Source organism: Semicossyphus pulcher, unplaced genomic scaffold (assembly GCF_022749685.1).
Source record: "Semicossyphus pulcher isolate SPU_LCO1_2020_fin unplaced genomic scaffold, fSemPul1.0.p SCAF_11, whole genome shotgun sequence".
Lineage (NCBI taxonomy): Eukaryota > Metazoa > Chordata > Actinopteri > Labriformes > Labridae > Semicossyphus > Semicossyphus pulcher.
Genome location: NW_027211615.1, coordinates 11,155,263 through 11,171,922, shown reverse-complemented (window position 1 = coordinate 11,171,922; position 16,660 = coordinate 11,155,263). Strand labels below are relative to the sequence as shown.

Here is a 16,660-nt window from a genome sequence, read left to right as displayed (position 1 = left end):
CTTCCTCAGACGTTATTGATGACCTTGCAGATTCGGCTCAGTGTGGATTAAAACAATGCTGACTGCAGGATCCAGAATGAGTAACAGATTTTCATCCACTAAATCATGTTTTTAAGAGTAAAAACTAAAAGTTAAACATGTGGGGGCATCGACAGAGTAGCTGTGCTGCTTTTCTATCTTATCATACTACATTGTTTTTCCTGGTTCCCTCTAACTGAGACAGGAGCAGACGTACAATGCAGCCACCTCTGAACTGGCAGACGCTGTGGAAAGACTGAGCTTACTAACAACAGCACTGCAAATCAGAACAGGCAGATCGCAGCTTAAAAATCCACCAGAGTAGTAGAATTTTTTGCATCATTTCAAATGAGTATTAAGAGGACTTACAGGACTGCCACCATCAATTCCAGCTGTGGTTTTGCCTTCAACACCCATTTCAAACCCTGGACTGTAACTGCTGGTTTAACTTATGGCAACACTGTCACCCGTCGGTCTCTGTGGTGGAAGGGAAAAATAAGAAGTATTTATCATTTCTGAAAGGGAGAAAATGATTGGTGAGTGTGGTGGACTTTCCTACGGTGGAAGCTCGAGTATTAACTCTTTTCGACGCTGCGGTGACACTGCTTCACATTAATCAACCTGAAGGAAATGATGGGAGAGGAAGTGATTATAGCAACACCCCGTCTCCCAACCTCCAGGATCTCTGTCCTGGATAGATAAGCCCCTCCTGTTGCTAATTTCAAGCAGAAAAGCAGGAAATGTGACAGTGTAGTTTTCCGCTTCCATAAACAAGACGACTGCCAGAGTTAGCCGCCAGTCCTGTGTGCCTCTGAGTCTCCCTCTGAGGGAGACAGACGTATACTGACAGAGAAAGTGAAGCAAAAGGGACGAGAGAGGGAGAGAGTAAGAGAACAGGAAAGAGGGAAGGCAGAGAGACAGGAAAATCCATCAGAAGAAAAGAGAGACGGCAAGAGTTGACAGGAGAAAGGGAGAGAGTAAAAGATAGACTGGTTTAAGTAACAGTCTCTCTTCTCCTCCTCTAAAAGAAACAGAGATGGCCGAGAACAACACAAATCTCTTCCTGGAAATACTTCAGTCTTTTGATGCTGGTGAGTTTTTTCTAATTTCCCTGCTCAACTAGCTGCTCTTTTTCATGTGGTCTCTCTGATTGGCAGAGTCGTTCTCTAAGGAATTCAAGCTTTAATCCTCTCTGGTACAGACACAAAATGTGGTCCTGGTTCCCTTTTGAAGATTACTTATCCTACAACTCTGAATATTTAAAAGATATCTTTGGCGATTTTTTGAGAATCCTCCGTCCAAATCTATAAGGCACTGACATGTTTTCTTAGTGTTTTTCCCCCAGTTTTCCCAAATGCCATTTCCAGATGACATTTGACCAGTGTCTCCTTTCCTTTCCCCCAAAGTTAGAGAAAAAAAAAACAGCAGTGGAAATAATGGGCTAGTAGCAAAGTAGTCTTTTTAATGCTCAACTGTATTGAAAGGAAATTGATTTGTTTTCCCTGGCAGCAGTCCAACAGGATTTGTCTTAGCCGCTGCATTCTCTCTCCGCTCTCAAGCACGCTTATGTTGGCACTATTTCCTCCGAGGCGAAGAAGCAATGAGTAAAGAGTCATTGCTCTTTTTGTAGGCAATGAAATGTTATCAGTTTGTTGTCTCCAAAAAAAAACTTGCTCGGGTAAACACAAAGGAGGAAAGCCTGTTATTATTTTGTCAACGGGCACCATCTTGCAAGATACTGTTGGCAATCCTCCATTTGGTACAAACAGATGGTTTTGGTAATCTTGCTTGGGGCATAGATTCTAATTAAAATTCCTTCCATTCCCAGGGGATGGCAAAAAGACAAAAAGTTATTGAGGATAAAGTGAGGTTTAGAAGTTAAGCATGAGCATAATTATTATTAAACCTCTTTCCCTCACAGTTTACCTGAAGAAGTTTAAAACTAATCATAGGGGGAACTTACTATTGATCATAAAATATCCTTTTCCCTCTTCACAGTGCCTCTGATCATAGCATTCTGTGTGTCCATGGCGGTGGGCTTGGTCTTGGGGGCCCTGGTTTACGTGATCTTGACCTGGATGTCCCGACGCAGAGCAGGCTCTGCCAGCATCACCCGTCGCCCTCCCCGCCACTCGCGCGCATCTTCCCGCAACCGCCCCGGCTTCAACCGCAACAGCAGCTACGACCGGCGCAGCAACAACAGCTTGGTCAGCGCCGCGTTCAGCTTCCACCGTCAGACTTCGTCCCCAGATCACCTCGACCCGCTGGGGCACAAATCCAGCTTCAGGGCCTCCACCTTCCACCCTCTGCTCCAGTGCAGCCAAATCGCGAGGGAAGCAGAGGAGGGCAGCCAGACCACGCTGCCTCGTACGCCCACTCTGACCACGTCGACCGGATCAGCTCAAACAGCAGCACAGCCAGCTGCGACTCCACCCAGACCGGAGTCATTTTGGGGGAACAACGGCCTGAGGGGTTCCAATGCCACACAGACCCCACCTCCAGCTTATGAGAGCATTATTAGAGCTTATCAGGAAACGTGCACCTGAGAGGAGAGACTGCCTGACTAAATGGACTTACAAATGATATTGGACTTAATCTGTGTTGATTCATACAGGCAGAAGGAGCTGTGTGGAGCGAAAAGAGTACAACAAGGTCAATTGTGTGACCTGCTCAAAACAATAACACTAAGAAAAAAGCAAGCAGTTCGATATGTCTTTAGGTTTTTTAATATATATCTAGTGTTGACAGAAGCATATTTGCCTTTCACCATTCAATACAAATATTCCAAAACATTAATTTCACAATCTTAGCTGCTGGGAATCTTATTGTCAGTCTGTATTTAGTGGTGATTGGCACTCACGTATGCTTGCACAGCGTCTTTGTTGAAGTTAAAATCTACAAATACATACCAGTGACTTGGCACCTATGCTGCCAGGCAAGATTTGTTCTTTATCTCTGCTCATCTTAAATAACTATGCAAAAAAGGGAGTGTGTGTGTGTGTGCGTGTGTTTGTGTGTGTGTGTCATTGACTTATCTATGGTGGAGACGGCTGTAACCTCATTTGATGTTTAAATTGCCTCCCTCACACATGTTTTTTAACAGGGCTGTGGTGTGTGAGTGCGAGAAGCATTCAAAGTCATTTAGTATGTCTGTTTTTGCATGTGCAGTATGTGAGAGCGAGAGAAAGAGAGACAAAGTTGGGCATTTGTTGTCAAAAGATTTTGTATTGTATTTTTTAATGTAATTTACTGAATTTTGCTCATAACTTAATGTATTAAAGCAAGGGTCAAAAGCATGACAGGTGAGTTGATTCATGCAAAGCTATTGGTCTTGCACATGCAAAGCAGTGCCACTATCTGAACAACGGCAACACAAGATGAACACCTGTAAAATATAGCTCCCTATACTGTAGTCATTCAAATATTTACTACTTCAGAGAAGTTTAGAAAAGTTTTATGTGTAGTATATATTCGATGGTTATGAAACAGACTGAATTTTTTTCTGATTACTCTATATGACCTACAAAAGCAAACCAGACCATCAACGACAAGATTGATTATTATTATATAGTTATTTTTAATGCCTCAAATGCCCCCACCCCCACCCCGGGGCTAGGAGTCAGATGAAGCGATTAACTGCACGCTGCCTTTGTTGCTATTTTCCAGGGCAAAAATTTAAAGTCTGTCATACATATGAGAGTTAAAGAAAGCAGAATGACATTTTTTGTTATAAAACACCACTTAAGCTTGTACAGGACAAAATAAGCAAAGAGATAAGAGGTAAGGCTTTGTCCAACAAGCTGAAAGTTACTCACAGGAGCTTTAAAGAAATGCTTCTCTATATTTCATGATTGTATTATAAGACTGTTTGTATTGTTTCGTGCACCCCTTTTAAGCAGACATATCTTTCCATTCTGACAGCTGTTTCCTAATGAAGGAATAGGTTTTGGTGGTGAAGGACACAGGTGCTTCCAGATGGCTTGAGCGTCACAGAACCAAAGGAAGACCCGCCTCCTAACAGCAAAAAAACGCATCATATTTTACTAAATGTAAAGTAAATAAAAAGTGAACCAATGGAAACCCAACAAATTATCACACACCTTGCACTATACATTTGTTTAATTTTTTGAGTTATTAGTATTACTTTTTACTGATGACGTCAGTGACGGTAGCTGACGTACTATTTGTGGGACAAGTGTATGTTGTGTTTGTGGACACCGGACACCGCAGTGTCAAACCGGGGAGAACATCACGGTAGTCCTGTTGTCAGCCGATTAACAAGGTAACGTCACAGTGATAAATAAACCTCCACGAAAAAGTTTTCTCGATTAGTCAACTAAATAGCCTACAGTTAGAGTTTGTAAGCAGGCAGTTAGCTTTAAAAGTGTAACGTTGGTAAAGGCTAAATCTACAGTAAGTTAGTGTTAGCTAACGGTTAGTTTAGCCGATGCTACTGGTGTGTTTACGTTACTGTAAGCATTTTAGGGTCACAAGGCTTGCTAAAGTGTAACATGAAGCTGAAGGATGGTGTTAGTCCGACTGACAGTTAAAGTGACAGTCACAGCTAGCTTAGTTTGTCTAAGTTAACTGCTGCTATTTTAGCTAGCGTTAGCTAACTTACATTATAATGAGTGATTTTATGCCTGAGCTACATTATTTATTTGACTACGGTTTGCATTTGTCATTATCATTTGTCACAAGCTGGTAAATGTAAGTATTTTAGCATATTTAGTCGTAAGAGCCTTTTAACTCACCAGGATAATCGTACAACGTTTCGTGCATTACATTGAATAAGCTCTGGGAAAAGTGACATTTGCTACACGTGTAACTTTATGATATGTAGAGTCATGTGTAAGATAGACCTAGGTTGGAATGAGTGAACACGGTAGTCTTCTTTGGTGGTCTGTTTAACTTAGCCGCAACATACTGCGTTAACTCACATGCAGGAGGAGGATGTCTGTGGCAGCTCTACGTCTGATCCGCTGTCGCAGACTGAGCACAGCTGGGCCGTCTGGAGTGAAGAAAGTGCTTCAGTGGAAAGATTTAAGTAAGTTATTAAACATAATTGGAAAATGTGTACACACTTTGTTGTCAGCAACATTTATGCTTTTGTCACAGCAGCTTCAATTCCCTGGTCTAAAATACATTATTTTTTGCTGTAATTTTAGGAAAGGTTGCTAAAGTAACTGGTGCAGTTGTCTTGGGGTAAGTTTAAGCATTCACATACAGATTGTAATCCATAACTTAAATGGCCAGTGCTGCAAATCTGTGTGAAGACAGTACCACTGTTTGTGCAACAGCTTACTCATTACCTTTCTACAGGGGCTGTCTGTTTATCACTTATGAAGTGGTGGCCTTGGACAAGGCTGTGACCATTGACACCAGTGCTATTCTTCAGGAGAAGTACAAGTCTTACATATATCTGAGAGCCACTCCCTCAGATGAAAAGGAGAACCTGACTGCAGGTACAGAAATTCACTACTTTCAGAAATGATCATGTTTCCCTTTTAATAACATTTTTACATTTCTATTTAGTTTTAGATGTATTGTTTTTGATATTGCCCTACATCCCATACTAGCTGGAAAAAGAATTATGCTGAGTGTCTTAATTTATTTCCTATATGAGCACAAAGTCATATTATGTTAGTCATGTCCAGGTGCCCAGTGACATCTGCTATTCTCACTTCCTGTCCGTCCTTCCTTCCCCTCTGTACTGTCCTTCCTGCCTGCGTATTTGGGTCGGTCTGTTGACTGATCTCACTTCCACTTGTCAAGGTTCACTTATTTAATGTTAATAAATACCTACAAACCTATACCATTGGTACCAACTAGCAACCATTACTTAATACCTTCTGTCATCTTGGTAGTGTTTTTAGAGCAATTAAATCTCTAGTTAATTGTAGTGATTTAATTTTGTCGAGCTGTAATTTCCAGGGCTCACACACAAAGCAAGGAGGGAACTTCATAAAGCAGCAAGGAGGTTTCTGGAAATGTCATCAAGGCTTTTGCTGCAATCACTGGACGGTAAGAAAATAAGAGTCGTTCCTGAGCTGTACGAGTTCTACTGAAACTTTCACTTACATTTCACAGGGGGAAACTGTGGTACTGTCCTTCATGTTTCTCACATCGGAAAGCAGAAGTTGTTGCTAATAGAGGCAGTAATGTTTATCTTCAGAAAACTACAATAGATTTTTGAGTGTGTACCAAGGAAACACCTGCCTGTTACATGCACATCCTGTTTTGAACACATAGTCACATAGTTTGAGTGTATATTGTTCAATTGGCTGAAAAACACATTCTGGATTGTTTTGTTCTTATTTTAACTTTGTTTTAATCACTCATGACTTTTATTTTATTCATATTTTTCAAGAAATTACATTCTAGAAACACATCTAACAATTTCATTTTTGACTTTAAAAAAAAAATATCAGCTGCCAAGTTGATGACACAAGGTTTGAAACCACAAGGTTCGTAACTTCCTGGCTGTTGTGGGCGCTGAAAGTGATACTGTAGATGCTTAGTAGTACAGGTTAGTATAGTTTGAATGCCTTAAGGAGTATTTGTAGACCCCTTTATTCTCTTTGTTCTTTAAATGTTCAGCCAGTCAGTTTGGTCTCTATTTGTGTCATAGAGCACTTTAGTCACGTGGATGCAGACCCACATGAGGTGGCATTATGGGTCCTACTGAAGAGGACACAGTCAGCCAATAAAGCCATCAGACTACAGGCCGTACAGGAGCTTGCAGACAATCGCCACTGGCATGGTAAAATGCACAACATTATGCTCACATCACCTTTAAAGGTTAAAAGTATATACAACAATTGGAGCCAATTGGGTTAAGTTCACACATGTCGTTAATAATGCAGACTACCAGTACCAGACAGCAGCCCAGGTTATAGACCAGCGAACAGCAGTGGGCCTGGCCCGGACTCCTAAGGTAGACCTTCGATTCTTCCTGCGCTCACCTGCACTGCCTGACCCGGAGGATGTAAGTATCTCAGTGGAAAACACCTCTTTATTTCACTACATTTAGATTTCTGATATTGTTGGAAAAAGCTATCACATGTACAGCTGTCAATCACTAATGGAAGCCAGTAATTAATCTTTATCGAAACTTGCCTGAGCTTTACATCACTAAGGTATTTACTTTTCCGCAGGGTTTGTCGGCAGAGGATGGACTGAGGCAGCTCCTGGGGTCTCTGCCTCAGTCTGAGGTGGACACATGTGTTCAGTACTTCACCTCAGTTGCCCTCAGAGAGAGCACCCAGTCCTTGGCAGCACAACGGGTAATTTAAACAGAAAACAGACTCATGCTTTTCTGCATGTAGTCTTTTGAAAAACACAAGGCTAAGCAGAACAACTCGGATTTGATCATTCATATGTTTAAATCCTTTAAAAAACACACTTTCCCCTCCTCTGCTGCAGGGTGGGTTGTGGTGTTTTGGTGGTAATGGGCTGCCTTACGCCCAGAGCCTCACCTCTGTTCCCTCTGAGAAAGTAGAATCCTTCTGTCTACAGGCACTGGTACAGCACTCAAAGGTAATGACAGCATGTGTACACTTTGAACACTGTTTGAATTTCATACAGTACAAACAAGTATTACCTCATTATGTCAATAGTTCATTTGGTCTACAGCTAATTAGACTAACTCGTGTGCATGATTTGGTGAGTGAATGTTCTGAACTTACTGAAACACATGGTGTCTGCAGGTCCAGAGCCACTGTGACCACATAGTGTCCAACGGGGGTCTGCAGCTCCTCCAGAGGGTTTATCAGCTCCGTAGAGACTCCCTGAAGATTCAGAGGAACATTGTTCGCATTATAGGAAATTTGGCCCTCAATGAGGGTGTTCACAAGGACATAGCTCAGTCTGGTAAGTCTGCAACTCATCCCATTATTCCAAGAGGTTTGGATCATGTATTATCTTGACTGGATTTACTCGCATGTGTATGTTGCATGTTGTCTTAATTGTGTAAACTGTGAACAACAGATTATAATAGATCCGATCTTGTTGTCGTCTTTTTTCCTTACCTTCATAACACCTTCAGGCTGGGTGTCTGTCCTGGCTGAGATGATGCAGTCCCCTCATGTCATGCAGGCGTCTCATGCCGCCCGCGCTCTGGCCAACCTGGACAGGGAGGCAGTGAAGGAGAAATACCAAGATGGTGTCTATGTCCTCCACCCACACACACGTGGCAAGTAGGAAAACTAATATTTCTACTTAGCATTAAATGTCCAATGTATTTCTTTAATTTACTTTTTATGTACAACACTTACAGTATTTTTTTTTTTACATGTTCATTTCTAGCCAGCCAATCAAAGCAGACGTGCTCTTCATCCATGGGATTCTAGGAGCAGCTTTTAAGACGTGGAGGCAGAAGGACCGCATTATGTTAGAGGAGGAGAAGGAGGCAGAAAGTGAGGATGACTACACAGAGTGTTGGCCAAAGGTGCAAAATCTAGTTTATCTCATTACTGCTGAGTATTATGAGTCGCTATTTTGTGTCTTAAAATGTTTTTCTCCCACAATGAAGTCAAATACTTCTGCTTTATAGAAGAATCAATAGTGTTTGGTTTGCTCAAAGAAATAAGGTCCGATGCAGATTGTGATCGCTCTTCAGGAAAATGAATAATTTATGTGCTATTTAATGCAGGCATGGTTGGCTGCTGATTGCCCAAACCTGAGAGTACTTTCAGTGGAGTATGACAGTCACCTCAGTGACTGGATGGCCAAGTGTCCCGCTGAGAATCAGAGGTGAGGAATTGTAGTTACTCTATTCGCCTGCTTGTTTTAAGGTCTAAATTATTGTAGGGCTGTGCAATCATGGGAAAGTTATGTTTATTCTGTAATTAAAGAGATAACATTAATTTTGCTTAACACTTTTAGAGTGCAACTTATCAAACATCAAAACCCTTTAAGGCTAATTATTCTTCCATTCTCAGTGAAATAAAATGTTTTATTATTCAAAATGTTCTTATACTAATTATGCACAACTCAAACAGACTCACTCTGAGTGAACTGCTGATTATTTCTATGCTTTTCTCTCATCAGGAAGTCCTTGGCCTACAGAAGCCGAGAGCTGCTTAAGAAGTTAAAGCTGGCAGGAGTTGGGGAGAGGCCTGTGGTCTGGGTGGCCCACAGTATGGGAGGTATTTTGTCATAACTTTCCTTCCACAAGTACTCCAGATATGTAATCAAATCCTTTGAAAGTTTTCAAAGTTGTCCTCACAGTGCGTCTGTATCCCCTTGTGTTTGCCATCAGGGCTGCTTGTGAAGAAAATGCTGCTGGATGCCGTAGAGGACCCAGAAATGCACGGACTGTTGAAGAACACCAAGGGCATTTTGTTCTATAGTGTTCCTCACCATGGCACCTTCATGGCAGAATACTCTGTCAATGTCAGATATCTTCTCTTTCCCTCTATAGAAGTCAGAGAACTTTGTAAAGGTAAGCAAATAAATGTATTTATTTTTGAGGACTGTGTTTCTTTCACAGAAATGTTTGTATATCTATGAGTATTATCCATGTGTATTCAGACTCTCCAGCACTGCGGAACCTGAATGAGAACTTCCTGAACATGGCCAAAGAAAAGGAAATCAAGGTGCTGAGCTTTGCCGAGACGATGCCAACAAACATTGGCCCCATGATCAAGATACTGGTGGTACCGACACAGTCAGCAAGTATGTAACACTAATGCACACTCTGTGATGTACAGCTTAAATATGGATTCAAATAGAGCGCAGTTCTTAAAACTCTTACTCTTACCTTACCCTGCTCTGGTTTTGGTTTCAGATCTTGGCATCGGGGACCTCATCGAGGTGGACGTAGATCATCTCAACATCTGCAAGCCTGAGAAGAAGGACTCATTTCTGTACAAGCGCAGCCTCCAGTTCATCCTGGAAGCACTGCAGAGCTACATCAGCAACTGACTGAGATATATGAACACAAAAGCACAAATAGGACCTACTGTATACTTGAAATGGTGGAGAGCACTGTCACCTCCCTAACCCCAAACCAAACAGAAACATAACTGCCTCTATGTGTTGTACATTTACAAAAACAACCACTGATGTGACTATAGTATAATTAGGGAAATTAAATTTGTTTTAAACTTTGATTTCTATGAGAATTTGTCACTTGTGATAAAAGAAGCTTGGGTGCTTATTTTGTTCTATCACAAGTCAGATGAATTTTAAAAATGATTGGGAATGTAAAGACCATAATTACAGATACAAGTAAGTTCAGATCGTGAATATCTATTTTCGATTTTTGTGTCATCTTAGACTTACAAGCTTAACATATGGCACATAATGCTGATACTATATTTACTTAAAGATGCACTGACATGTCATTGCCACTCATGCTCCTCAGTATTTTTGACCAGAGTGATGGTTTAAGATTTTATTTTTGTATTTATGTATTTTATTTTAACTATAGTTTGACAGTCATAATGTCTGCCAAACATATTCCATTCTGAACCGTATTAACATAGTTCAGTTTGCTGTATTTATTTGTGTGGGACTAATTAAGCAATTTCACTTTAATCGCCATGTGTCTGTAGTCTTAATTGCCGCTGGCAAAGATAACAATGAATAAATGAATGAGGCAGATGATTTATTTGACTTCTATAAGTGCTGCATTGTTTTCATTACAAAGCTGGGGTAAGAACAAATGCTAATCTTATTAGAGGGTTTTTAAAATTATTTTCCTTATTTTTTAGACTATTGAGGGAAAGGTTCATCATTAAGTACTACATGACTGCTACATGGTAATATTGTAGATTAAAATCTGCGTTCATATGTTGAGACGAAAAAAATACATATTGTATGTATAATCTGTCAACAGTTTCACATTACATTTTCATAGTACCTTTACTGTATCGACTTATTTAACAATACAGCGATAGAAAAATAACGTTTAACAAACACCGTATTAACCTGTGTCCTCATTGATAAACATATTTCAATAGAAATGAATGGTAGTATTTTTCATAAAAGGGAATTACTAACTTATGATACTGTACTTAATGGCAAAGCGCATGTTTTGAAACCAAGAAGATTGTCCCTTACTACGCACCGTACCTCATCCCACGTCTATCCAGTATAGCAGTGCAAACAAAGTTAGCATATTAGGAAGCATCAGCAGCTATCAGGTCGGTAAAAGTCCGTCTGAACTAACTATTTCGCTTAAGTGTAGTCGTATAAATCTTTATACACAGCATGTCCTGTTCAATGTTTGAGAACTATGGTACTTAGGAAATAATAAGTGTTTTAATTGTGTAGCTCTCTACTTTTGAACTAACGTTAGCGCTATCAAGCTAATAGACCCAAACTAAAGCTAACAGTTGTCTTCTTCAACGTTAGACAAGCGGGCGCCTGGTTTTATTTGTAATGTATATTTAACTTATGTTAAGAACATCGTCTCGTTAAAAAGAAGTCCGAACCCAAGGAGCACAAAACATTTAGGTGCAACACAAGGTTTCTTTACTGGTGTTTATCGTCCTGTTTTATCTGTTGCTACTTCAGCTAGTCATGTTTACAGTTAGTAAAGTCATATCTTTGTTTATTGTGCTTCAGGGTTTGAGATTTTTTGTCTGAATCGACGCTGATTTCTGTGCACTTGTCAACATGGTCAACGTACACAAAGGAGTCCTTGTTGAATGGTAAGAAAAGCTGTACACTAAGTATGCATAGACATTTGTAAGTTATTGAGCTACTACCGGTGTACATCATGATGCTAAACAAAGAGAAAACTCATGATGAAATGTACCTCTTAAATACATCATTATAAACATTATTTGTGCAGAATGTAACATAAAGTTTCCCCCCTTGTTTCCCTCTTCTCACTGGACCAGTGATCCTGCCATGAAACAGTTCCTCCTCTACCTGGATGAAAAAATGGCCCTGGGAAAGAAGTTTATTCTCAAGGACCTTGATGATACACATCTGTTCATCCTGGCAGAGGTGGTCCACACCCTCCAGGAGAGAGTTGGCGAGTTAATGGACCAGAATTCATTTCCCATTACGCAGAAATAACAACTTTTTCAAAATAACCTTTTTTTTTGTCTTGGACTATTGCTGCTGTAGAGTTGCTCTTTAAATGAACATGGTTGCAGTGTTTTAACTACAACCTGTGACAAGCTATTACACATTGTTATGTTAAATAAAAGAAGCAAAATTAAAGCCAAAAAAAAAAGAATGTTTTATTCCCCCTGTTTTGGCCTGTTTGTGTTGCATTGGTTTAATTTAGAGCTGTCATATTATATATTCCAAAGCTATGTGTCAGACTCTGTGTGAAACTCTTTGTGGCTGAATACCCCATGTAACTTTTGTTTCTTTAAGCACACTTTTTCAATCAACATCAACAATAAACAACATAACAGTGGATAAGTGGTTAGTTGTGACTTAAATTTAGGATTTTGACATCCACGCACAGCATTGTCAAGGGCCCATAACTGACATTTAGCATTGTATCGTCTTTTTCGTAATGAAAAAAGAAGGCTACCACTTCCTGGCATATGCCTCTTCAATTTGCCTCATCTATGTTGTATTATATATTTCCAACAAGGGCTGTTCTACTAAATCCCAAAATGACAAGCAGAACTCTTTTGTGTGTCAATCTACGCCTGGTTCTGTTTTATCCTTCATAGTTTCGAAAGCAGCGGGTAGCTCTTCTATGTTCATGTCTTTGTCCCTTTCGAGCCTTATTTCCGTCTGTATTCATTTGCTTTAATCATTCTATAAACAATACCTTTCCCTTTGAAAAAGTGTGCCCCAATGCTTCCTAGACATGTCCGATTTCTCCTCACCATCAATCCCCATGTTCTTTCGATAATCAATCATTTCGATTTCCTTAGTTAGAAAAATAAGTTTTCTTTATTTCCCCTCTGATTTTTAAAAGAAAACTCGTGGGCTGAATTTTTTAAACATTTCCTGTTGGGTTTTTTAGGCTCATATAGGCTCGGAATCTAATTTGCAGACTTGTATTTTTTTTAATTTCATTATAGTACTGGTACGTTGTACTTTATTCTCCGGCGTTTGGAGCCTTTATTCAAAAATGTTATATTAATCAGCAGTCAGCTTTATATATCGCCCCCAAAACTCAGCTCGCGTTTATCATAATTTCGTCCACGATTCAATTTCCATTGATCCGCGTGAGCCGCACGTGATAAAGCTCAATGTTAATGACGCAGATAATCTAAATGAATTTATCCAGCGTGATTTCAGCACTGCGCCGACACAACTTCTTCATCAAATGTTCATCATATTGAATTTCATTAAACAGTACATCAGGGGAGAGCGCGAACGCAGTCCCCCACTATCACAAATCATGCAGTCGAGATTCCCACATTTGGGGAATTCGCACGGGTTAGCACAACCGGTAGTGCAATGGTTGAGCCTCGCCATGGGTGAACCACCTTCATGATCATGGTATCTCCCCTGCCAGGTAAGTATGATTTGGAATCGTCAGAGACAGAGTACACATCCACAGTCATACCATAGTGACTTATGGTGATAACATACGTGATTAAAACCACAGGCGGTGGGGTGTGTATGTATCTTCAATACAGAAGACAGCTTTGTACTAAGGCTGACAATAAAATGCATTTTTGTTTAATTTGATCACATATTGGTATACTTCCCATCATGCAGTGCTGTATACACACAAAAGCTAACCTAAAATTACCAGTTGTATCTATTTTATATTCAACAAGTGAGTAACAATCCAACAGCAAATGAGCCAACTCTAAATCATGCAATTTAAAGTTGTTTGATCCGTATTTAATTTGGCAAAAAAAGAATAAAAACACGCATTTGTCCTTTTTCGTTCTCACTTAACAACCACTTCCTGTTTCTTCGAGCACTGTCGGTGGCCAACTGACATTCCTGCTACTGCCACCTACAGGTCTGGAGTGTGAACAACACTGATTGTTGTGCAAAATACTGTAGGTTATAAGGATGCTGTATAGTTGTGCAGCGTCACAAACTACTGGCTTCAAAATAATGATGCGGTGGAAAATGGCTTAATTAAAGAGTTTTAACGAAAAGTATAACTTTAATGAAGATAAGATTTATAGCAGGACTGTTATACGAGTCCCAAACTGACCAATTATTTCTGCATACGGTTAACAGCAAGGAAAATGATTTATATCAAATGAATTGCCCCATACAGGCGTTCTTTCTTGGGCTGCTTCAGGAAATGAGCACAACCGGGGATGAACAAAGCCAATCAGTCAGTGCAGGAATCAGATAAATCGATGTTTTTAAAATGTACTCTTATGTAGAAAGATCAGTGAACACAGCACATTTCCTTTAACGATCTCGTTCTGTCTCACTCAATAATTACTGGTGGCATGAATGTAACTCAAGTCCTATCAAATTTGCAGGATGACATGCAAAAGTATATATCAGCTTTAAGAGCCATAGTGTTAATGTAAGTAAATTCATCTAAGTAGTTAGTTTATTATATGACAAGTAATTTTCTAAGAAAAAAATGCATGTATAATTTGATCTTAAATGTTTAATAATGCTCCTTTAAGAATAGTGATTGACGTCAAGCGCAGTTGAGTTGTTAAGAGAGCTGCGTCGCTTGGGAGCATAGAATTTTTCTACCGTGTGACAAAGTGTAATTTAAACTTTTTAAATAAACATTTTCAAACCGAATTATCTCCTGCCATTCGCGTCAGTCTGGACCTTCTGTGCCTATGGCTCATTCGTGGCCTTTTTTGATATTCGTAAAGAACATCACTATCTCACCCTTAATCTACAGTAATGACACTCTATATCTCACTATAAAGTTTGACGATTAAGTTTGTTATTCAACAGTTATAGGGGGTGCACCGTTCCTGGAAGTACTGCAATACCAGGTCGATGCGCGGAGTGGACGGAGCAAGCCCCTATTCCATCTCCCAGTTCCAAAAATCAATTTAATATATGGTCCCCGGGTAGGGGACGTATCAGATATTAAACTGATAAGAACAGATACTACACTTGATCTTAGCCAAAAGGCCGAGAAGCGATACTTTGAAAAGTGCAAAGTAAGAGAGTCATTCTTCTTACTGTCCCTCTCAGTCATGGTTGAATAATTTAGCAATAATTACAAAAGAATACCAACAACATGTAAACGTGTAGTATCATGTTTCACGACTGATCGGCAGCAAAAAAAACACTTCAGATTGCTCACTTTATTTACGGAACGTTATGTTGGTGAATTCGAACTAAACATATTTCTGGTCACGTGGGAAGCTACTGGCCAATAAGCGACTCCGAACGAAAAGTACCGTAAAACCACAACTATTGCTTCATATGTTTATTTTAATGTTTGCTTATCCGGTTGAACTATATTATTGATATTCGTAAATCCATTCTTATGACAGGATTGTGTGGATGAAATAAACAGAATACAATGAGATTTGTTTTCGTTTTACAATCAACGCTGTCACAAACGTGTAGAGCTGTGTCTCCCTCTGGTGACGGTAAGTAACAGAGGAGGCTGAATTCAGTATGAAACTCTAACCGCTCATACCTTTATATATCTATACACTAAAGACACATTCAGATATTGGCAACTAAGATCCCGTGTGATTATGAGCAAATATGTGAAATCAATCAAAATATCCCAGCTGAGTATCCTCAGTACAACTTAATAATCGACAAGTAAATATACGGAAACAACGCTGCCTCAACTTCCGGCATTTTTGTTTTCAAAATAATGGCAGCATTTGGTTTTTTTTCGACGGTGATGACTAACGTGACCTTCAATGTGAACTAATGCGAACATCAAGTCTGACGATCAAACTTAAGAACCACGGCGCTATACATTAAATGAGCATTAGGCATGTAAATGGTGAAAGGCAACTATTAACGTCATTGTCAGCAACTGTACTTATGTTTGTCCGACTTAACCATGAGGTATTCACTGTAATGTTAAACATGTGCTCTTCGCTTGGGGGTATGCTAGCTAAATTAGTGACTTGGTTAGCTAGCATCAACGCTAACAAACCTTCCCTTCAGAGGTTTTAATGAAAAGTAAACGCAATAAAGTTACATTGAACCACATCAAGCGTCTGATATGAATAACAAAAAAGGAAAGTATTTTAAATGGTGTATAAAAGCGCAGACTTACCTAAAATCTTCCTCCAGACTGTAAAACCTAGCTAGCGATTACGGAAGCTGGCCAGCAAGCGTGATAATTGTGTCCATAACATACAATTCAAGTCGGGGTGGGGAGGGGGCGCTATTTGCCTATTTGTATTAACCTGTGATATTTATTGATTTAGTTAATTGACTTTTAGTGCTGACAGGACTGAGTACTAATTAACCATTTCTTTAAATGAGTTTTAAATAAACTGTGTATGTAAGTTCTCTTATTGTTGCTAGGATGGATCCCATTCTGCAGCTTTAATGGAGAAGGCAGACTAACTGAAGGTACTTTTTCTAAGTGGGATAATGCAATCCCCTCTTGTAACCTGATATGCGGTGGTTCTTATGTTGAAAAACTGTGGAGGACAAGTCAAATCATAAATAATCTTGTCATAAGACAATAAGACAAGATAAGCATTTAAACATTTTTTCGTTTTCCCAGTTCAAGATTATTATTTTTTTAAATATTGGGCAATGATGAAAATGTACCGATTTATTGTCC

The 16,660-nt window shown here is 39.7% G+C and overlaps 3 protein-coding genes and 2 non-coding genes across 5 annotated transcripts; 3 read left to right on the top strand and 2 right to left on the bottom strand.

Moving 5' to 3' along the window:
- Window positions 1-785: 785 nt before the first annotated feature.
- myct1a (myc target 1a) lies at window positions 786-3,314 on the top strand. The gene is made up of 2 exons (XM_069657268.1): window positions 786-1,109; window positions 2,017-3,314. The coding sequence occupies exons 1-2, from the start codon at window positions 1,055-1,057 to the stop codon at window positions 2,562-2,564; spliced, it is 603 nt and encodes a 200-aa protein (XP_069513369.1). The 5' UTR covers window positions 786-1,054; the 3' UTR covers window positions 2,565-3,314.
- Window positions 3,315-4,234: 920 nt separating this feature from the next.
- On the top strand, window positions 4,235-10,638 carry serac1 (serine active site containing 1). The gene is made up of 17 exons (XM_069656561.1): window positions 4,235-4,300; window positions 4,965-5,065; window positions 5,187-5,223; window positions 5,341-5,483; window positions 5,953-6,042; window positions 6,650-6,781; window positions 6,885-7,006; window positions 7,176-7,304; window positions 7,444-7,557; window positions 7,728-7,890; window positions 8,066-8,216; window positions 8,326-8,467; window positions 8,672-8,772; window positions 9,070-9,167; window positions 9,281-9,463; window positions 9,553-9,696; window positions 9,809-10,638. Exons 2-17 carry the CDS (start codon window positions 4,972-4,974, stop codon window positions 9,943-9,945), a joined length of 1,980 nt encoding a protein of 659 aa, XP_069512662.1. The 5' UTR covers window positions 4,235-4,300; window positions 4,965-4,971; the 3' UTR covers window positions 9,946-10,638.
- A 468-nt stretch (window positions 10,639-11,106) lies between these two features.
- Window positions 11,107-12,633, top strand: gtf2h5 (general transcription factor IIH, polypeptide 5). Its single transcript, XM_069657497.1, has 3 exons — window positions 11,107-11,168; window positions 11,593-11,678; window positions 11,871-12,633. Exons 2-3 carry the CDS (start codon window positions 11,644-11,646, stop codon window positions 12,049-12,051), a joined length of 216 nt encoding a protein of 71 aa, XP_069513598.1. The 5' UTR covers window positions 11,107-11,168; window positions 11,593-11,643; the 3' UTR covers window positions 12,052-12,633.
- A 672-nt stretch (window positions 12,634-13,305) lies between these two features.
- On the bottom strand, window positions 13,306-13,470 carry LOC138587366 (U1 spliceosomal RNA). Its single transcript, XR_011307371.1, has one exon. It is a non-coding gene; the product is annotated as a U1 spliceosomal RNA (small nuclear RNA).
- A 1,375-nt stretch (window positions 13,471-14,845) lies between these two features.
- On the bottom strand, window positions 14,846-15,036 carry LOC138587367 (U2 spliceosomal RNA). The gene has a single exon (XR_011307372.1). It is a non-coding gene; the product is annotated as a U2 spliceosomal RNA (small nuclear RNA).
- Window positions 15,037-16,660: the final 1,624 nt, after the last annotated feature.